Source organism: Grammomys surdaster, unplaced genomic scaffold, assembly GCF_004785775.1.
Source record: "Grammomys surdaster isolate TR1022 unplaced genomic scaffold, NIH_TR_1.0 205, whole genome shotgun sequence".
In the NCBI taxonomy this organism is placed as follows: domain Eukaryota; kingdom Metazoa; phylum Chordata; class Mammalia; order Rodentia; family Muridae; genus Grammomys; species Grammomys surdaster.
Genome location: NW_021604650.1, coordinates 2,397,407 through 2,419,336, shown reverse-complemented (window position 1 = coordinate 2,419,336; position 21,930 = coordinate 2,397,407). Strand labels below are relative to the sequence as shown.

The following is a 21,930-nucleotide window of genomic DNA, read 5'->3' as shown; positions in this document are numbered from 1 at the left end:
TTGCTTTAATTTCTGTGGATTCTGGCCTGTGGCCTAGGGCAGGTGAGCTGGTTTCCTTACCTGGCTTCAAGTCTGGGAAGGTTGCAGGAAGGAGCTGTTCCTGATAGCAAGGGTGGAGGGAATTTGTTCTTTTTTTGTTGTTTTTGAAACAGTTTCTCTATAGATGAAGCTGTGCTTGAACTCAGATCAGCCTGTCTCTGCCTCCTGAGTGTTCATTACTACTGCCTGGCTTTCTTAGAGGTTTTATGTTACATGTTGCTTTGATTTCTAACAAAGACCCATTAAGGCTGGCCCATTCTGTTTGGTATAAGAGAAGACAGACACAGGAAGAACATTGTTTTCCTGTGGTGCTGGGCATTGAACCCAAGGCCTTATGTAGGGTAGGCAAGCAGCTGGCCTCTGCGCTACAGCAACAGAGTAAAAGAACTAAGGATGATGCAAATCCCAGAAACAGATCTATTGCCATTTAATAAAAAGTGAGGGGTTGTGTGGTCTCCATCTTGTAGAAAGTAAAGGCAAGCAGACTCTTGGCAATAAAACAGCTGTTTATTTGTGAGGAGCAGGTGGGGATGCCACTGAATTCTTCAAAAGCCAGTGACGGTGGAGGTTTGACTCAGCCTACTGTGGGGAGGACTAGGGCCCCTAGGAACTCTGCTTACCTGTGGCCCCTATGCTGCCCTGTCAGGCAGGGCCAACTGCCTTTGGGCCTGGGTTTGCCCAAGGAAGAGTAAAGGTGTGGCTAGTGGCCACCATGGTAGGGAACGGGGGCATCTTTATAGGGAGAAGGCTGGAGATTTGAGGACAGGTGTCATTGAAGAGGAGCATCTGGTTTCACTAAAGCTCTCCCTTAAGGGCAACAAGGGTGTTCTGGAGAAGCAGGGTGCTGGCCTGCAGGAGAAAATACCTCAGTTCCCTGAGGGCCAGTACTGTTGTCTACATTCCTTAGTCTTCAGGCTCCCCTCCTACCACCCAAGGAAGAGAAGGGAAAAGCACTGGCCTCAGGAGAGGAGGGGCATTACCTTGACCCCAGGCCTGGCTGTACACTACTTCACCCTCATATCTTGGGGGGGAAAAAGGTGGGAACAGCAGAAGAGCTCCTAGAGGAGCAGGCAGTGAGCACTCACCTTGGCGTGTTTGAGTTCCAGCTCTGCCAACTCAATGAGATTCTTACGGAAAGACGAGACCCGGCGAGCCTTGAAGTCTAAGAGCTCTGGGGAGAAGAGGGAAAAGGAGTAAGGGCAGGCAGGGGTGGGTGTTTACTGTGGGGTGATGCCAGCTTTCAAGGCTCACCCTGTTTGGCGGAGTCAGAGAGGCGCTCGAAGCGCTGGCAGCACAGCTGTTGGTGGCTCTCTGCTGGCTGCACTTCCCGATTCCTAGTTCGAGCTCTGTCCAGCGCCTTGTTAGCATTCTCATAGTCGGCCAGTGCCCGAAGCCGCCGGTACAACAAGTCCTAAGGCCATCATCAGTGCAAGATGACTTGTCATGGGTTTTGCTGCTGGCCCTCCATATGGCCTTCATCCCTGAGAGTACCCAGGGCCACCTCTCACCTTGGCTGCCTGTGAGTCTCGCATGTAGTATCTCAGCATGTCAGACAGCTTCAGGTCCTCATCAGAGGCTACCCGGCCTTCCAGCTTCTGTATCAGGAAGGTGAGACTGGGAAGGGGGCTTGAGAAAGGGAACCTAAAGGGCTGGCAGTCTCTGTACACACCCAGATGTGGATTTCTTGATAATTATTACACATCAGGCTCTGAGTTCCAAAAGGCAGGCCAGGGAAGTGGATGCATGTGTGCAAGCCTAGTGAGCCGTATGTTCAGTAGGGTGCCTAGACTAGATCACAAAAGGCCTAATGGGCAAGCTAGGGGCTTTGTGTTTTGGTAGGTTCTGGAGTGGACAAGGCTCCTGCAGGCCCCTGAGCACACATTTCTTAAGAGATTGGCATACTCCATAGACTTCTTTTGGGAAGAGTTTGGGTGGGATGTATGCATCTCCACAGAATGTTGGTGGCTCAGGACAGGACACCAGAGGTGTGTGGCATACCCCCGTGCCTTGCTCCAACTCCCACCTCTCACCCGTCTCATACACTCACTTAGAATGGCATGCCTTTTGCATGTCTTCATTCTACGTCTTTGTAAACCAGTCTAGAGTGGGAGCCACCAAGCACACCTATAACAGCTCTCTATAGAAGACCCTGAGTGCAGAAGGCAGTACTTACTCTCAGTCGTTCAAAGAGGTCTGCCAGTTTCAGGAAGCTCCTAGAATGTGGAGGGCAGGGATCTGGGGCAGCTCAAGGCCTCCCCTCAAACCCTCCTTGGAATCTTTTCTCCCCTAACCTTCAGGAGCTTCTGCACACCACCACCACCCACCCCCCCAAAAGAACAAACAAACAAAAACCTGGGTTTCTTTTTTTTTTTTTTGAGACAGGGTTTCTCTGTGTAGCCCTGGCTGTCCTGAAACTCACTCTAGACCAGGCTGGCCTTGAACTCAGAAATCTGCCTGTCTCTGCCTCTCAAGTGCTGGGATTAAAGTCGTGCACCACCACTGCCCAGCTAACCTGGATTTCTATAGAGTGCACACCCCTTGTGTGTACACAGAGCATGGAATGTGAATTCTCACCTCTTTAGTTGGTTGACCTCCTGGGTTCCAAGACTGCTCAGTGCAGCAGAGATAGGGATATAGTTGTCTGCCAGGCCTGCTGGAGAGCAACCTCAATTAGAGCCCCTAAATCTACACGCCATGCCCCACCCATGGTGTGAACCCTCAACCCTCGTACACTTGTGGGCGTGCATAACACGGTCGGCCCTCTGGCAGGTGTCTCGGATTCGGGTGTGGTATTCTACTAGGAAGGTCCTCTCATGCTCAAAGAAGTCATCTACCTCCTAAGGGTTGGAAACAGAACACTTTATCCAGGTACTAGGAGCGTGGTAGTACCAGCACCCAGGGTGTCCCTGTTTCTTGGCAGCCCACTCCATTAATGGCGCTCCTCCCACAGCCAAAGGGTCACCTTGAGCCCTGATATGCCGGTGATGAGGACTTCATCTGCAGACCTGACGATGCTCCTCAGGAACCCTCCCAAGACCTCCTTCCTGTTCTTCTCTCGGACACTCAGCTAAGCACACGGGGGAGGGGGAGGTGCTCAGGTGGGGCACTTGTACCTTCTACACCAGAAGCAAACTGGTGATATTATCAGGCCTGATTCCCTCACCCCGTCTCAGATCACACCATGCTCAACCAGCTTACATCCTGACTATACTCCAAGAAGACAGAGAAGTTGTGATCCCGACGCAGGGTGGGATGGGCTGCCAGGCGCTGCAGGAAGACTTCATGCATTGCAACAGTCTTCTTAAAAATGGCCAAGTACTCCCTGTAGGAGAATGGACAGCTTGACTTCCACACTGGGCTCCATCAGGATAATTTCCCCCTCAAAAGACCTGGGGCCAAAGGTCAAGGTCTCAGGACATCTATCATAGTTGGGAAAGAAACATACTCACGCTTCTAGCTCTTGCTTCATCTTGGCAAATTCTTCCCGGGTGATAGAGCTGCTGCCCTCACCCAACTTCTGCAGCTTCTCCCTTGAAGCCTCAAAGTCTGGCCTGGGAGGGGCTGGGGGAATCTGCTCAAAGGAGGAATGAATTGCCAAGGGGCCATCACAGCCTTCTGTCCTCACCCATGTTCTCCCGACCTCCCACCCAGTCCAGCCCCTCCTCACGATGAGGCCGGCATACTCTTCATTTTCCACATAGGTGTCATGTAGCCAGACAAACTCTTCGTGCTGCCGAACCACTGAGAACTCAGGCTGGGCAAAATGAGAGAGGCCACTCTGGAAGCCCAGAGACCTGTGTGAGATCCCATCTTTCCCAAACCTGCCTTCACCAAACCTGCTAAGCACCCACTTTTGGCATTCCCATCCTGAACCCCATTTGAGACCTGTTTACTCAGGCAATCAGCACTCAGGGGATGCTTTCTAAGGGGATAAAAGTTGCGCTGGCTCTGCTTCCCACCCCAGGCCAGCTGTCTACCTCCTGACCAACAAGCCACCTTACCTTGGTTTGAACAGTGAACTTCACCTTGTCCCGCTCACTCACGGCATCAGAAATCTCCACCTGTAAGGGACTGTCCCCCTGCAGATCCACTGACACGGAGGAAGACTGTGGAGCAGAAAGGGCAAGCTAGTTGGCTGAAACCATTTTGTTTTGCCCCCCTCTGGAGATCCTGCTCAGAGTGTACCATTACTAACCAAAGCATTCCCCCAGTTCCCGTCCTCAGAGACAGGCAGAGTGCCTCCACAGTCCCTACTTCTGTCATGCATGAGAGCTGCTTCATTATAAGACCCTCATGGGTTTAAAATGTTGTAAGCCTAGCTTGACGTCTCATGCCTATAGTTACAGCGTCTAGGGAGCTGAAGCAGGAGGACTGGAGGATTGCTGTAAGGGCAGGCTGGGGTTAAATATAATAATGAATTCTGGTCTAGACTGGGCTACAGAGTAAGATCCTGTCCCAAGCAAAAGTAGGTAGAGCTGTAGGTAAGAGGACTAAGAGTTCAAGGCTAGCAGATGTCTGACAGTTTTTCTAGTAGAGGCGTTACAGGAAGGGATGGCAGTAGCATATGGGTTTTTAACTTTTGATACCCATTGAGCAATATTTTATGCTTTTATCAGGGAATTTTTTTTTCAAACAGCATCTTACTATGTAGGTCTGACTGGCCTGGAACTTGCTAGGCTGCTTTCTGTCCTAGTAGTCCTGCCTTGGCCTTTGTATCAGGATTACAGGCAATGAGCCACTGTACCATATTATATTATTATTGTTATTACTATTACTATCATCATCATCATATTTCCTGTAGTGCTGGGCATGGATTCATGCCTGATATTTGCAAAGCAAATGTTCTGCCATTGAGCTAAACCTCAGCCCTAGTTTGTTTATGAGAGTGTCTCTGTATAGCCCCTTGGCTGTCTGGATCTCCCTCCCTCCCTCCCTCCCTCCCTCCCTCCCTCCCTCTCTCATCCAGGCTGGCTTCAAAGTCAAAGAGATCTGCCTCCCTCTGCCTGACCCAGTGCTGGGACTAAAAGTGTGTGCACTACTACACCCAGCTCTACTTATTTTTATGTTATTACAATACCTTGCTGTGGTCTGAATATGCTTGGCCCAGGGAGTGGCACTATTAGGAGTGCCAAAGCCTTGTTGGAATAGGTGTGGCCTTGTTGGAGGAAGTGTGTCACTGTGGGAGTGGGTTTTAAGACCCTACTCCTAGCTGCTTGGAAAACAATAGTCTGTTCCTGGCTTTCTTTGGATGAAGATAGACAACTTTCAGCTCCTCCTGCACCATGCCTGCCTGGGGACTGCCATGCTCCCACTTTGATGATACTGGACTGAATCTCTGAACCTGTAAGCCAGCCCCAATTAAATGCTTTCCTTTATTAGAGTTGCCTTGGTCATGGTGTCTCTTCACAGCAGTGGTAACCCTAAGACACTTGCTAAATTTGCCTTTAGTTTTTAGATTCTTTTAGGTTTACTACTTCTATAATCCTGTAACTTAAGTTTTACTCTTTCTTTCCAGCCTTTATGTCTTTGTTTCCTGCTTCTGACTTGCTGGCCCTCTATGAATGCATAAGTGACAGACACAGCGATAAAGGAAACCCTTGGCTGTTTATGATCATAGACAATGACTTTCCAGCCGGGTGGCAATGCAAACCATCATTCGGGAGGTGCAGGCAGGAAGATCAAGACTTCAAGCTCGTAATTACTTCAAGAGATTGTAGGCAGAGTTCAAAGCCAAATTTGACTATTATTGTCAGTTAAAGTCTAGTTTGACCCATATGATACTGTCTCACTAAGAGAAAAGAGATCTGGAGGGTTGGTGAGACAGCTCAGCTGGTAATGTCACCTGTCACCAAGCAGCATGACTCAACGGTGACTTCCAGGACTTATATGGTAGAAGTTGAGAATTGAGTCCCTCCAATTTTCCTCTGACCTCCACATATCTGCCTTGGGACAGTCACCCCTACATTTTAAAACAGTGTAACTAAGAGGAAAAGAGGGGCTGAAGAGATGGGTCAGTGGTCACAAGCACTAACTGTCTTGGGATCAGTTCTCAGCATCCATGTACTTACAACCAGCTGTAACTCCAATTTTTAGGATCTGATACCCTCTTCTGACCTGAGGGCACCGAACAGGCACATGACACACATAGATACACAAAAGCAAAATACTCAAACACACAGAATAAAATAACAACAACAAAAAATTTAAAGAAAAAATGCTTTTAAAATTTAATGCTGGGGCCCAACAAGAAGGCTCAGCAGTTACAGCATTTGTTTTGAAAGCTTAATGGAGCCCGGGCGGTAGTGGTACACGCCTTTAATTCCAGCACTTAGGAGGCAGAGGCAGGCAGATTTCTGAGTTTGAGGCCAGCCTGGTCTACAGAGTGAGTTCCAGGACAGCCAGGGCTACACAGAGAAACCCTGTCTCGAAAAACCAAACCAAACCAAACAAAAAAGCTTAACGGAACTACGTAAAGGGGGAAGGAACAATAACTCTACAAAGTTGTCCTCTGACCATGCTCCATGTCCACTCACATGCACATGCACACACACAAACACGCTCACATACACACACACTCCCACACATACTCAAACTCACACACTCTCACACACACACAGAACAAATTTTTAAAAAACAAAGTTCAAACAGGTGTTTTTACATGTCTTTTATCACATTAATGAAGCCCCTTAGATGGCTGCTGATTTTTTATCAAGTTTCTCTCCTTTTCTCAGGATAATTACGTGGATTTTTCTGTTATTCTGCTTTAGACTTTTTATTTAGAGGTTCATGAGATGACTCAGCAGTTAAGAGAAGGTCTCTTCCAGAGATTGGGGATTCAATCCCACAGGTTACCACCATCTGGAACTCTAGCCCATGAGATCCTATGTCTTTTGCACGAAACATGAACACTGTACAGACATATTTGCAGACAAAGCACCCACAGACATAAAATTAAAAATAAGGAAAATTGGGGTTCCAGCATCTAACAACTGACTGTAACTCCAGTTCCAGGAGACCCAAAACCTTCTTCTGGCCATCTGAAGGTACCTACACCCATATGCATATACCCACACACAGATACAGAATTTAAAAATTAAATATTTAAAATAAAATCGTTTATTATGTGGTTTTGTGAGACAGGGTATTGCCATGTAGCCCAGGCTGGCCCAAAGATACACCTCAGGCTAGCTTCCATCCTTAATTAATTTTCCAACTTCTGCTTCCAGAGTGCTGGGATTACAGTTATGCCATTACCAGGCCTGACTTTTTGCAGCACTCAGGAGCAGGAGGATAAGAAGTTTGAGATAAGCCTGGGTTACATGAGACTCTTGTTTAAAAATAACTAAAAACTCCTGCAGTGGTGGTGCACACCTTTATTCCCAGCACTGGGGAAGTAGAGGCAAGCAGATCTCTGTTTATTCAAGGTCAGCCTGGTCTATAGAGTAAGTTCCAGGATGCAGAGAAACCCACAACTAAAGACAAAAAAAACAAAACAAATATCAGCAGATGACATGACTCAGTGGGGAGGGGCGCTTGCCACCAAGCCTGATCCGATTCTCACCTCAAACACAGTGGAAGATGAAACTACCTGGCGTCAATTGTCGTCTGACCGCTACATGTACCTGAGACACGTGCACTTACATACGTCATGCACACATGACATTTCCAAATACAAATATAACACAATTCTTTTACTTTTGTTTTTACTCATTTATTTATTTTCCAGACAGGGTTTCTCTGTGTAGCCCAGGCAGTCCTGGAACTCACTCTGGAGACCAGGCTGGCCTTGAACACAGATTTACCTGCCACCTGACCCAGTACAGTTATTATAGAATATCACAATTCTAAAAGAAAAAATAAACTGCAACACATCTTAAAGGTAATACATTTTAATTGTTGTGGAAATATGCTCCTTCTGCCCCCATGTTCCGATTCTTTCAGCTTACGCCTGAGAATCCCAGACATTCACTTCAAGAGGTCGGAGCTGGGTCGCTTGGCTCAGGTCTGACCCTCCGCTGCTCATCTGCCAAAGCTTCGAAATACTGAGTGGGCCAGTCCTTGGGATCTTGTTTGTGGATTTTGGCTACAAACTTAAGGACTTTCATTTTGCTGGTTTCCAGATTTGCTCGTGGACCCCACTGGAGTTCACAGTCCACAGGATCTGTGTGGGGTATCCGCCGGGACTCTAGGTAACGCTGTCTCACGAAGTCTTCAGTAATGAGTTTCTTTGGATCCCCGAAAACTGAATGCTTCTTGGTGGGATACACCCCCAAACGACCTAGAAAATCCCAGACATCGTTTTCTGGGATGCTGTGGCCATTCATAAAGATAAGCCCTAAAATAATCATCAGGAGGCCGGAGGTGGGCGTTCCCTGATAGCCTCTCAATTCACCATCCTCATCCACTGGCTCCAGGGCGTTGACCAGGATGTAGGAGTTGCTCTTGGGTCTGAGCTCCACCAGTTTGTACCCAAACACATAGTGGAGCTGTTCTGCAGCCAGCTTAAGCAGGTCTGGGAAGATATTCTTGTAGTCTCGGACGACATGCTTCAGGATGCCCGACCGCTTGATGGGAATCTTCCTCTGGTCCTTAATCAGCAAGAACTGCACCAGTTCTGCCACTTTAAGCTCCAGCTGCTTCTGGGTCCGGAGCTCCGTGATGGAGGTGGCCTGGGCCTGACGAGAGCTCGGCAACCGGGCGCCTGGGGGGTCCTGGGAGGCATCGGGGCGTCCAGATGACCTCAGGATCTCTTCAGAGACACCCAGACAGCAGTTGCTGCCGCTCCCTAGCTGGGTACCAAGGTGGCTCTTGCTCCTCGTTTTTTGCAACATGTGACCAGGTGAAGAGCCTCTCCTATAACCGGCCACACCGGACAACGAGGGGTCATCTCGCGCGCAGGGAGGGGAGCGAGGGTAGAGGTTGGAGGGGCGGTCGCGGAGACAAATCATGCTTCCTAGTTGGATTTGTGCTGAATCTTATTGGCTAGTTTCACATGCCTAGCACCTTATATCCCGGAAGATTGTCTTGCAATCTTCCATCCTGACAGAACTACCATCCTGGCATATTATTTTACTAATTTAACTTGATCATATTTTACAGTGTATGGCCTGGTTTGTCCTTTTTTTTATTTTTAATTAATTAATTAATTAATTTCAGTGCTGGGAATGGAACTCAAGGCCCCTGAACAGGCTAGCAAGCAACTATCGCCAAGACTTGGTTTTATGAAGGCAACACGTGGCAGTCAGAGGACAACTTGGAGGGAGTAGGTTCTCACCTTCCACCAAGTGGAATGGGTGGTTGAACCCAAGGTATCAGGGTTGGCAGTAAACTGCCACTGAGCCAAACTGGCTGCCCGATCTTACTCTCTCTGGAGTGTCTGGTACCAGTATGAACCACCCATCACTCCTGGCCTCTTTTTTCTTGTGCTTTTGATAATTTTGGGGGTAGAGTGATAAAAGATATGTAAGTTTTTGTTTTTGTTCATCGGAGACAATGGCTATGTAGCTGACGATGCCCTCAAACTGTTCATGTTGCCTCCATCTGCCAAGTGTTGACCAAACTTTGCCAAATTCACATAATTTAGAATATCCTGTTCAAGATAGCTCAGTAGATAAAAGCACTTGTTGGATAAACTTGGTGACCTGAGATTACTTTCTGGAATCCATTGGTGGGAAGAGTGAACAGAAGCCCAAAGGTTGTCCCCTGATCTTCACACATCTCCCATGGTGGGTGTTCCCTATTTTTCACTCCCTACAGTAATAATATATAAAACACAAACTAAAAACAGGAGCTGGAGGAATGGTTCAGTGGTTAGGAGCATGCACTGTGTTTCCAGAGGACTCATAGCCACTTGTAACTCCAGCTCCAAGGACTCCATGCCTCTGAGAGCACCTGAACTCCTGTGTACATATCAACACAGACACACACACACATATAATTTTAAAACTGAACCTTTTAAAAAAAAAATTAAGCAAGGCAGCGGTGGTGCACACCTTTAATCCCAGCACTCAGGAGGCAGAGGTAGGAGGATCTTTGACTTGGAGGCCAGCCTGGACTACAGAGTAAGTTCTATGACAGCAGAGGCAACACAGAGAAAAACCTGCCTTGAAAACTAAAACAAACAACACCAACACATTTTAAAGCAATAAAAATTTAAAGCAATAAAAATTCCCAGTGGAGGGGCTGGAGAGATGGCTTAGTGGTTAAGAGCACTGACTGCTCGATCTTCCAGAGGTCCTGAGTTCAATTCCCAGCAACCATATGGTGGCTCACAACCATCTGTAATGGGATCTGATGCCCTCTTCTGGTGTGTCTGACAGCTACAGTGTACTCATATAAATAAATAAAATAGATAAATCTAAAAACAAAAAAATTCCCAGCGCAGCCCTCACTCTTGAGGTTTAGGCCATGAGCACTCAGGACTTTCTGCTATGTCGCTGCCACACCGCTCCTCTCTCCTCTCCACAGATTTCTAATCAGAAATAAGCTAGGAGTTGTGCTTCTTCTTCTGTTTTTAAATAATTTGTAGGGCTGGAGAGGTGGCTCAGTGGTTAAGAGCACTGGCTGCTTTTCCAGAGGACCTGGGTTCAATTCCCAGCATCCACATGGTGGCTCACAACCATCTTCTGGCCTCCACGGGCACAAAACATGGCTGTGCTGTACATACATACATGCAGGCAAAATGGGCTGACACATAAAACAAAAACATTACAGCTGGGCAGTGGTGGCACTTGCCTTTATCCCAACACTCAGGATGCAGAGGCAGGGGATGGATCTTTGAGTTCCAGGCCATCCTGGTATACAGACTGATTTCCGGGACAGCCAGGGATACAAAGAGAAACTCTGTCATAAAAACCAAACTAATAATAATAATAGTAATAACAATAGTAATAATAATAATAATAGACAATATCTTCATAAACAAATTTAACAAAACAAACAAAAAAGTCTAAAACATAAAAAAATATATATATACAGCAATGGTGGTCCACATCTTTAATCAGAGGCAGGCAGATCTCTGTGAGTTCAAGGCCAGCCTGAACTTCTGGACTCCACAGGCACTCACATGCATACACATGTGCATATATTCAGACAGAGACATTCACATAAATAATAAAAATAAATCTTTATTACAAAATTAGAAAGACAAATGAGACACACTGAGCCTGGTACAGAGGCACTGATGCTGTAATGCCAGTGTGCAGAAGGCTAAGGAAGGAGGATTATGGAGAATTCAGGGTAACCTGGCCTACACAGTGAGGCTGGCCTACATCATGAGGAAGAAGAGCAGGGTGGAGAGCTGGCTCAGCAGTGACAGAACAACTACAGTTCCCAGCACCCAGAATGGTGGCTTATAATCCTTTGTAACTCCAGCTCCAGAGGATCTGATACCTCTGGCCCCTGAGGGCACCTGCACTCAGGTGCACAAAACACATGAAGACACACACACATCTACACATAGTTAAAAAATACTTTAAGATCTTAAAAAAAAACCCAAACAGCTGGGAAGCTGGGGAGATACGTAAAGTGCTTGCTATTATAAGCAGAAGGCAGGCTTTGGGATGCCCAGACCTCATGTAAAAGCCAGGCAGACATGGCATAGCATTTATAACCCTAGCTTTAACAATGAGAGACTGAATATCCAGAGTGAGGTGGCTAGTCAGACTGGCTCAAATGGCAGACTCTGGCTTCAATTAAGAGACATCAGTAGGGAGTCAGAGAGATGACTGAGCAGTTAAGAGCATTTGACTGCTCTTCCAGACGACCAGGGTCAATTCTCAGCACCCACATGGTGGCTAAAACTGTGGCTAACAACTGTCTGTTACAGGGAATCCTGGCTTCCTTCAGCACTGACTGCACACAGTGCATAGACATACAGACAAACCACTCATACACGTGAAATAAGAGTAAATATTTATATAAAATAAGGAGCACTGACTTCAGGCCTCCATGTGCACAACCAGTATACATTTGGAAAAAAATGGGATCAAGAACAAATACAAAGTAAGACGGTGAGTTATTAGTGTACTGTGTGGGTAATTTCAATAACTGCGAATGGCCTAAATGTTTCTATTAAGAGTCAAGCACTTCAGCTGGGTAAGGTGGCTTAGATATGTGATTTCAGCACTTAGGAGGCTGAAACAGAAAGGATTACCAAACTATGAGGCATGCAAGATTATATAAGAAGATCCTATCTCAAAACACAAAAAGTTACATTCTGAAACAGAAAGGATTACCAAACTATGAGGCATTCGAGATTATATAAGAAGATCCTATCTCAAAACACAAAAAGTTACATTCTGTGCTTTAAAATAAGCTAATACCTTTTTTTTAAATAAAAACTATCATCTTATGTCTATAAGTGGTTTGCCTGTAATTATGTCTGTGATCCATGTATGCGCCTGTGGAGAACATACAGAGGCCATATGATGTACACATACATATTCCCTAAATAAATAGATAGATAGATAAACTTAATAAAAAATTTAAAATAAATAAAGTTGTGGCACATGTCTTTAGTCCTAGCACTCAGGAGGCACAGCAACAACAACAACAACAATAAATAATAATAATGGATCCAGTGTCTTCTTGAGCAAGTTTAGCCCAAATAGATTAGGTAATTTTCAGGGCTTAGACAAATTCCTTGAAAAAATTGTAACTTTATCAAATATGAACCAAGCATCTGTTGACTTGCTTACAGGAATTGAATGTGTAATTAGAAACCTCTCCAAAATTATCTCTATGTGTCCATAGCTAAACAGCTGAGGCAGTCAAGGAAAAATATCTTTTTTATTAATTTATCTGTTTGTGTGCATATGTGTGCCAGCAAAAGTTTGTCATGGTAGCATATACAGGATGGAGGACAACTGGTAGGAGTCTCTCCTTCTATCATGCTGGTCTTGGGATCAAACTTAGGTTGTCAGGTTTGGTGGCAAGGGCCTTGACTCAAACAGCCATCTTACTGGCCAGAAATATCTTTTCTAGTTTCTTTGAATTGACATCTTTTTACATATTTTTAGGTACAGTGATGATTTGGTCTATATGTATAATAGAAACAGTCAGATCAGGGGTATTAGCATCTCCTTCTCTTCTTCTTTCTCCTCCTCCTCCTCCCTCCCTCCTTCTTTTCTGGGACAGGGTTTCTCTGTATACCCCTGGCTGTCCTGGAACTCAATCTGTAGACCAGGCTGGCTTTGAGCTCACAGAGCTGGCCTGCCTCTGCCTCCAAGTACGGGATTAAAGGTGGAACCACCACTGCCCATTGTATTTACATTGTCCTTTTTTTGTTTTTATTTTTTTGTTTTTTGTTTTTTTGTTTTTTGTTTCCACGGGAGGGGATTTATTCAGGGTGGAGGGTGGGAGAGAGGAAAGAGAAGATGGCAGGGGAAGAAGAGCGTATTTACATCTTCTTAAAGACTTGTCATGCCGGGCAGTGGTGGCGCATGCCTTTAATCCCAGCACTTGGGAGGCAGAGGCAGGCGGATTTCTGAGTTTGAGAGTTCGAGGCTAGCCTGGTCTACAGAGTGAGTTCCAGGACAGCCAGGGCTACACAGAGAAACCCTGTCTCGAAAAACAAAAACAAACAAACAAAAAAAAGACTTGTCATCTTGTTATCTATGTGGTGTTAAAAACTTTTAGACTCTTTTTAAAATTGTCATTGTTGTTTTGTTTTGCTCTTTGTTTTATTTTAAGCCAGAGCCTCACTGTGTGTAGGCTCCCCATGTGTAGACGGCTGGCTTCTACCTCGATATGTAGCTGAGGATGCTCTTGAACTCTTCATGAGTCTCCTGGATCCAGCTCCTAAGTGCTAAGGTTTGTGCCACTACACTTGGCTCCAGTGTGACATCTGGCTATGAACATCCATCCTCAGACATACATCATTTCTTTGTGCTGATATGTCTCGTCTTTTTGTAATTTATTATATATTATTACTCTTTCTCACCTATTATTTTCTTACTTGTATTCATTATTATTATCACCATCATTTTTTTTTTTCAGTGCTACGGCTCAAACTTGGTTCCTTGCTAGGCAAGTAATGTCTCACTAAAAACATATTTTCCAAGTCCTTTAGTGTTCCTTTTTTTTTTTTATGGTTTTTTTTGAGACAGGGTTTCTTTTGTCGTCCTGGCTGTCCTGGAACTCACTCTGTAGACCAGGCTGGCCTTGAACTCAGAAATCCACCTGCCTCTGCCTCCCAATTGCTGGGATTTAAAGGCATGCGCCACCACCGCCCGGCTAGTGTTCCTTTTAATGTCTACATTTAATTTAAAATTTGTATTCATGTATTGTGTGTGTTCATGAGTATGCACATTTGAGTGCAAGTACCCAGGAAGGCCAGGAGAGGGCATCAGAGCCCCCAGTAGCTGCAGTTTCTGGCAGTTGGGAGGCTCCTAATTTGGGTGCCAAACTCAGGTCCTCTGCAAGAATAGCAAGAGCTCTTAACTACTGGGCCATCTCTCTAGCTTTGCCTCTACAATTGAAAGATGCCCTTTGAGAAGGCAGTATTTAACATAGAGGATGAATAAAAAGAGTTTTCAGAAAATATTCCCTGTACAAATCTGGGCACACTCATCAGTTTAATAATTCTGCACACTTTCAGAATCCATTTCAGTAACCCATTTGATAAGTAGCACCCACAACAATACCAACAGGTAGCATTTACATTTGACCTTATAATACATTGGGCATTGTTCTAATAAATAAATTTATGTATTTATGACAGTCTCACATTGTAGTTCCAGTGGGCCTTAAACTCCTGGTAATTCTCCTGCCCGACCCTCATAAGTGCTGGGATTACATCTGGCTTTTAATCACTTTATAAACATGTTCTAAGCATATATATATATGTCTATGTATATATGTATATGCATGTATACATGTATACAAATGACATGTATATGTATATACATCCTTTTTCTTTTGAGACAGGAGCTCACTATATAGCCCTGGCTTGCCTACAACACTCTATGTAGACTAAGCTGGCCTTGAATTCATAGAGTTCTTCCTGCCTCTGCCTCTGAAGTTCCAGGATTAAAGGTGTGTCTCGCCTGGCTATTTATATGCATTTCTAATATGAACACATATAAACAGAAAGCCATGGCCAGCCCATCTTATCCCTCCAAATTCCACTTGAATCCCATGCGCCACTTCTTGGATTCTCTGACACTACCAAGTTAGGCTTTCTGCCCTCATTCCCCACCTTTATACACAGGCAGACTAGCTCTTTAGCCCCTTGTCCCTGGTTTCCTTCTTGATGTCTATCTCTACTCTGATCCACTCTGCTTGGTAGTTGCTTGAGGGAGATGTGACTTCCAGAATAGACCACAGCAGTTCCATTCCCTACCTCTGTCCCAGCTCACTATATTCCTACCTCATGTGTGAATTTATGCAGGTCCCAAAACAATGAAGATTCTCTCTCTCTCTCTCTTTTTTTTTTGTTTTTTTGTTTTTTTTTTTTGTTTTTTTTTTGTTTTTCGAGACAGGGTTTCTCTGTGTAGCCCTGGCTGTCCTGGAACTCACTCTGTAGACCAGGCTGGCCTCGAACTCAGAAATCCGCTTGCCTCTGCCTCCCAAGTGCTGGGATTTAAAGGTGTGCGCCACCACCGCCCGGCTGAAGATTCTCAATAACTGTTGAATGATGTTGAAAGGAATAAATGAAGAATGGATGGATGGTCTTACAAATATATGAACACAAATACACAGGTGAGACTGTAAACTCAACAGGACTCTCTCACCCTTCTCAGTCACTTGCAGACTGCCTTGTTCTCCCCTTCAAGACAGTACTTAGTTGATTGGGGGAGGGGGACGGAGGCTGGACAGTGACGGGTCCGATTCCATCTATGCAGGCTGGGGGAAAAAATCCTGATTATCTTTGCATCCTCAACCTGCCCCTATGCAGGGGCCTTAGAAGCGCCGCATTCCCTTGCTCAGGTCTCTCTCTGCTTGGTATGGTATGATGAAGTGAGGTGGAGTAGGAAGAGGTTTTATTTCCTTCCTTTACCTTATTCTCTTTCCCAGCTTCCTGATGATGCTCCTCCATGGTGCTCCTTAGCTGGGACATACAAGAATCCTATGACAGGCCACGGCCTGCGCGTTCCAAGAGCTTGGATGAGAGAACCTTGTAGGGATGCTATCAGCTGACATTGACACTAGCTGCCGCCTCCCTGGGTGGTTCCTATCGCCCACAACTGCTCCTTCTGATTGGGCACCAGTTTTAACACCTGAGTCTCTATTGGCTGTCAGGCCTGTCAATCTTACGTGGGCTTTTAAGCGGCGCCAGAGAGCGGGCCCAGGATAGGCCAGGGCCTGAGGGGCTCTAGGGTCACAGAGGTCACGTGCCAGTCCCGCGGGTGGACCCCACAAACCCGGCGGTTCCGGTCCCCGCCTTCTTCTAACGGGCACGAGCAGAGGTGCACATGCGCATTAGGGCATCTTGGCGCCACCAGGCGGTGGGCGGGGCGGGGAGTCCAGAGGGGGGCGAGGGTTGGGAGGGAGGTTTGGGTAGGGAGGAATGGGGAGCCCGAGTGTGTCAGGGGGTCTAGGGGTGAAGGCAGGCTGCAATGTCTGTGGAGAAAGAGCTTCCGTTCCTGTTTTCACACCCGGGCCGGAAAGTACGGAGTAAGCAGCTTAGGGAGCCGCGGGGACGCAGTAAGGCCCGGATACCGGGCACCCGTAGGAAGCCCCGCCGGGACCAAAGGCGGTCGCCACCGGAGTCACAGTGCAAGAAGGCGCAAGTGCGAGAGAAAGAGAAGGTGTGGATACCTTGGAATGGACTCATCGTGATTGGGAAGAGAGTGGAACTCTTGGATAGAAACGTGCAAAAGTCTAACCCAAAGTTGGAATCTGAGTACTGGAAGCTGGAGGGCGCCGGGAAGAAATTCTCAAAAGAGAAATCAGGCCTGCAACAGGAGACGGTGGACGGGAAGCTCTTGAACAGTGTAGGAAGGACGGTGCAGGCTCCAGCAGGTTTGGAGGATGACAGCCCAGAGAAGACTTGGAGAGAGCTGGAGGACAGACTCAAAGCTGGTGTACCCAAAAGCGCAGAGATGACTGCAGAGCGTGAAGAAAACGTGAAGTCTACCTCTAGGGACACTGGAGGGGACTTGAGGTCTAGAGGGGATCAACTGAGGCAGAATGAGGAATTAGAGTCGAGTGGAGAGAACTTGATGTCCAAGAAAGAGAAACGGACATCCATTGGAGAGAAGACGGTAGGCAGAAGAGAGAAGCGGAGGTCTACTGATGAAAAAATGGACAGTAGGGAGAGGCGGGGGTCTGTTGTAGAGAAAATGGACAGTAGAGAGAGGCGGGGGCCCATCAGAGAGAAAGCGTTGGACAGTGAAGAGAAGAGAGGATCCATTAGAGAGAAGGCGGCAGAGAGTAGAGAGAGGCGGGGGTCCGTCAGAGAGAAGGTGTCAGACAGTGGAGAGAAGCGGGGCTCCATCAGAGACAAGATTTCCGACACTAGAGAGAGGCGAGGGTCCATCAGAGAGAAGGTGTCAGACAGTGGAGAGAGGCGGGGGTCCATTAGAGAGAAGGTGTCGGACAGTGGAGAGAAGCGGGGCTCCATCAGAGACAAGATTTCTGACACTAGAGAGAGGCGAGGGTCCATCAGAGAGAAGGTGTCAGACAGTGGAGAGAGGCGGGGGTCCATTAGAGAGAAGGTGTCAGAGACTAGAGAGAGGCGGGGGTCCATCAGAGAGAAGGTGTCAGATAGTGGAGAGAGGCGGGGGTCCACCAGAGAGAAGGTGTCAGAGAGTAAAGAGAGGCGGGGGTCCATTAGAGAGAAGGTGTCAGACAGTGGAGAGAGGCGGGGATCCATCAGAGAGAAGGCGAAATTGAGTAGAGAGAAATTGAGGCCCAGTGGAGAGAAACTGAGACCTGGTGATAAAAGTTCAAGATCCACTGAAGATATACTGGAGTCAAATATTGAGGAATTGGAGTCTGATGAGGTGAAGCTGGAAGAGCATTCAAGAACAGGAAGTGCCATCGAAGAGACTATTGAAAGAGTGATAAATATTACTGGTGGTGAAAGTTTGATGGAAAATATGAGTCAGGAAATGCAAATTCCTTCTGAAAGTGTGCAAGACATAGATGACCACGAAGGAGCAGAGGAAGGGGTGGAGATTGACCGTAATATCTTGGATGGAGTGAGCGAGACTGCTGATGAATCTGTTCCTAAGGAAGAGAAAGACACTCTTGGAGAGAGCTCCAAAGAATCAGGTGGATGAAAATGCAAGGAGACAATAGAGCTGAGGACTTTGTTGGTCTTGAAAGGGTGAATATGAGTGAGGAGTCTGGACCTCAAAGGAGCATGGGAAAGGAACTGCAGGAGCCACTGGGCATGGAGGCCCAGCCAGTGTCAGTGGACGTGAAGAATGGGAGGACAAAGAAAACATTTTAAGGAGAAAGAAACGATTTGGGAGTGAATGCTAAGAAGACGGACACTGACTGTTTCCTGCTTGAAGAACCGTTTGAGAAATGGGTCTAGGGTGGCTGGATTTTGACAGATATGTACATGGTCAGGGGTACGAGATGTAGGAGAAGGTCCAAAACAGATTAGAGCTGGATAAAGGTTTGATGTTGAGGGCCGTGGGAGAAGCAGCAAAGAAGGAGGTGACTGAAACAGACACCAAAACTGAGGGGCTCCAGCCGGGAGAAACAAGGGGAGAGGAGCGATGGAATGAAAGATGAAGGACACCACAAGCCACACCCTGCCACAGTGCTTAGGTTTGTTGATTTTTTTTCTTTTAGTTTTTTGAGATAGGTTCTCATGTGTATCCCTGGCTATCCTGGAACTTGCTCTGTAGACCAGGCTGGCCTTGAACTCACTTGCCTCTGCCTCCTGAGTGCTGGGATTAAAGGCGTGTGCCAAGTTTGAAACCGATTTCTTTTACTGTTTCTATACATGCCGTGCAGACAGCTCTGCCCTCTGTTTTGACAGGCCTCTGACAGAGCCCTCTGCATCTGGGTGACCCTCACCTCGATGGTGACTAATCTCATTTCCCAGGCTCACCTCACCCCTCATGTCAGATTTGAATTGTGAAGTTTTTCTTTGTACCTGGATTGTTTCTATCTTTCACTTTTTTTTGAGACAAAGTTTCTCTGTGTAGCCCAGGCTGTCCTTGAACTTAACTTTATAGACCAGGCTGTCTTGGAACTCAGAGATCCACATGCCTCTACTAGGATTAAAGATGTGGCCCACCACAACCTGACTATATCTTTCACTTTTAATTACTCATCTGGTCACCTGTTGATGTGATGGAAAGTGTGTTTTTTGTTTTGTCTTTGTTTGGTTTGGTTTGGTTTTGATGATGGTTTAGACATGTACCCCTGGCTAGCCTGGAACTATATGTAGACCAGGCTGGCCTCTCAAATACAAATGTCTACCTGCCTCTGCCTCCAAAGTCCTGGAATATTTTTTTTTTTTTTGAGACAGGGGTTTCTTCTTTCCTCTGAATGGCATCAAATTCTCAATCCTCCTGAATTCTGACATCAAAGGCTTGGACCACTTGACTTAAGCCTTGTTCGTAATTTTCCCTCATCCCAAGGACCAGAAAAGGCCTCAAGCATCTGTTGTCAAGACTCTATTATCAGGCTGGAGAGCTGCCTCATTGGTTAAGGGCATTTGCTGTTCTTGAGAAAGACCTGTGTTCTAGTCCCAGCACCCATCTGGAGGTTCACTACTTCCTCAGGCACACACATAAAAAAACCTCATTATCAAGATAGGTCCTTATGTCTTTACAGTAGAGGTTGCAGAGTGGATAGAATAGAATATTTCACCAAGCCTGATGTGGTGGCATACACATTTAATCCCAGCACTCAGAAGACAGAAACAGGCAGATCTCTCTGAGTCCAAGGCCAGCCTGATCTACAGAAGGATCTCTAGGACAACCTGTATTGAAAAAAAAAAAAAAGTATTTCACCATTTCTTCTCTGGCTATTTTTATTTTAGAGCACAATTTCTGAATAGAACTTTCATTTAAATGTCATAAGCATGTGATAGCCTCATGTCTTTAATTGTTCTTTAATTGTTGTTATTGTTGTTGTTGGTGGTGGTGTGTGTGTGTGTGTGCATATATGCATGTGCGTGTGTGTGCATGTGTGTGCGTGTGTGTAGGGAGAGTCTTTTTGTTTGTTTGTTTGTTTGTTTTTTGAGACAGGGTTTCTCTGTGCAGCCCTGGCTGTCCTGGAACTCACTCTGTAGACCAGGCTGGCCTTGAACTCAGAAATCCACCTGTCTCTGCCTCCCAAGTGCTGGGATTAAAGGCGTGCGCCACCACTGCCCGGCAAGGCAGAGTCTTATATAGCCCAGGCTGGCTTCAAATTCTCAAATTCAATATGGACCTTGACTTTCTGATCCTCCTCACTCCACCTCCAAAGTTCTGAGGTTACAGACATGGGCCATGTGGGCCACCATACTCATACACAGCTTCTGTGGTGTTGAGGATAGAGCCCGGGGCTTTGTGCATGAGGCAAGCACTCTGCCAGCTTTGGAAAGCTCCAGCCTTCATTTGTTTTGGCAAGGTCTCAAGCTGCAGTCCACGCTTGCCTACAGCTCACAGTGCAGCCCAGGCTGGCCTCAAATGCATAGCATTACTCCTGCCTCAGCTGGAATCAGAAATGGGAGCTACCACAGGCGGCTGTCTCATGTTTTTTCATTGTTTCCAAAAGACTTTTAAGCACTGTGCTATATTTCTGTGTGCACCATGAACCCTAAGATAGTTTCCCCATCCCTCTTTATTTTGGCCAGTTACATCATCTGATAGATGTCACAGAAAGTGACCATAGGACATAAACATTGTGCCAGTCCCTGCCATTTCCCCTTGAGAACGGAGTCTTACTATGTTATTCTCAATCTTGTTTTAGCTTACTGAGTGTTAGATTTACAAACCGCACTGTGCCTGTCGTAGCTGTTAATCATCTCTCTGTCCTCTCCAGCATGTAAGCTCTATGGGAACAGAAATGTGTGTCTGTGTGGAGCCTGCCGTCGTTCTCTGGACATTAAGCATGTATTCATGGAATTCGTCTGTTGCATTCATTGACTTTACCCATCTCAGTACCACTTAACATCAAGGGATAAATCATTGCAGTGATTTTCCTGCGTGACTGTCTCACCTCTCTGATGCCTGCAGGCGTCTCTGTTCCATACTTGAACCTGAGGTTTGTCTGAGCACAGGATGCATGCTGGGCAGCTTGATGGTGTGCTTTGCATGGCCACTGGCGCTCCAGATCTATTTTTATGCTGGGGCCAATTACACAGCAAGACAATCTGTGGCTGTGGCCTGCTTTCTGCTCTCTGTCCCCAACATTTCTGCTCCTTCCTTGGTCATAAACTGATTGCTTGCTCCTTCCTCTGTACTCTGAGGACTCTGACCCCGCAGTTGGACAATAAAGTAGAGATAGTGGTAATGGTCCAGTTGTAAAGAGAAGCTCCTGATGACTCAGGCCCTCTAGCAAGGTGTCTTTATGTATTCATTGTAAAAGAAATAGAAAGAGATTTATTTTGACATGTATGAGCATTTTGCTTGCATGTATGTCTGTGTATCACATGGGTGCTGTGCTCATAGAGGCCAGAAGAGGATGTTGGATCTTTTGGAACTGGAGTTACAGATGGTTGTGAGCCAGGTCTCTGCAAAATCAGCAAGTGCTCTTAATTACTGAGTCATTTCTCTAGTACATTTGTTTGTTTGTTTGTTTGTTTGTTTTGAGATAAGGTCTCTCTATATTCCATGGGCTGGTCTTGAACTTGTTATGTAGCCCCACTGACCTCGACCTCTCAATCCTGTCTCAGTCTCCTAAATACTGGGATTGCAAATGTGCAAGGCCATTCATTCCTGCCTTTCTTTGGTCATCAGATCTTGTTGTTGGTGAGTGATACAGATCTTCTGCTTC

At 46.3% G+C, this 21,930-nt stretch overlaps 3 protein-coding genes across 8 annotated transcripts in view; 1 reads left to right on the top strand and 2 right to left on the bottom strand.

Annotated features, from left to right (window-relative positions):
• Positions 1-525: 525 nt before the first annotated feature.
• Snx32 (sorting nexin 32) lies at positions 526-16,224 on the bottom strand. Of its 3 annotated transcripts, XM_028771263.1 has the most exons (13): positions 16,040-16,224; positions 4,041-4,145; positions 3,707-3,817; positions 3,489-3,610; positions 3,238-3,361; positions 3,002-3,106; positions 2,771-2,876; positions 2,614-2,689; positions 2,213-2,252; positions 1,548-1,634; positions 1,291-1,450; positions 1,125-1,210; positions 526-888 (listed from the first exon to the last, which is right to left on the bottom strand). In XM_028771263.1, exons 1-13 carry the CDS (start codon positions 16,097-16,099, stop codon positions 835-837), a joined length of 1,236 nt encoding a protein of 411 aa, XP_028627096.1. In that variant the 5' UTR covers positions 16,100-16,224; the 3' UTR covers positions 526-834. The 3 variants fall into 3 exon arrangements, with proteins under 3 accessions (XP_028627096.1, XP_028627094.1, XP_028627095.1); XM_028771261.1 differs by having other exon boundaries at positions 3,489-3,817; positions 16,040-16,164; XM_028771262.1 differs by having other exon boundaries at positions 3,489-3,793; positions 16,040-16,164.
• On the bottom strand, positions 7,913-8,922 carry LOC114624331 (non-structural maintenance of chromosomes element 3 homolog). Its single transcript, XM_028771264.1, has one exon. It carries the CDS (start codon positions 8,868-8,870, stop codon positions 8,010-8,012), a length of 861 nt encoding a protein of 286 aa, XP_028627097.1. The 5' UTR covers positions 8,871-8,922; the 3' UTR covers positions 7,913-8,009.
• A 339-nt stretch (positions 16,225-16,563) lies between the features above and the next one.
• The window catches only part of LOC114624237 (cingulin-like protein 1), a 37,117-nt gene continuing 31,750 nt past the window's right edge, over positions 16,564-21,930 (top strand). For all 4 annotated transcript variants that reach the window (XM_028771093.1, XM_028771092.1, XM_028771096.1 and 1 more), the window contains exon 1: positions 16,564-18,765. In XM_028771093.1, the coding sequence (XP_028626926.1) occupies positions 16,599-18,266 (1,668 nt within the window). In that variant the 5' untranslated portion in view covers positions 16,564-16,598 and the 3' untranslated portion in view covers positions 18,267-18,765. The remainder of the gene's footprint in view (positions 18,766-21,930) is intronic.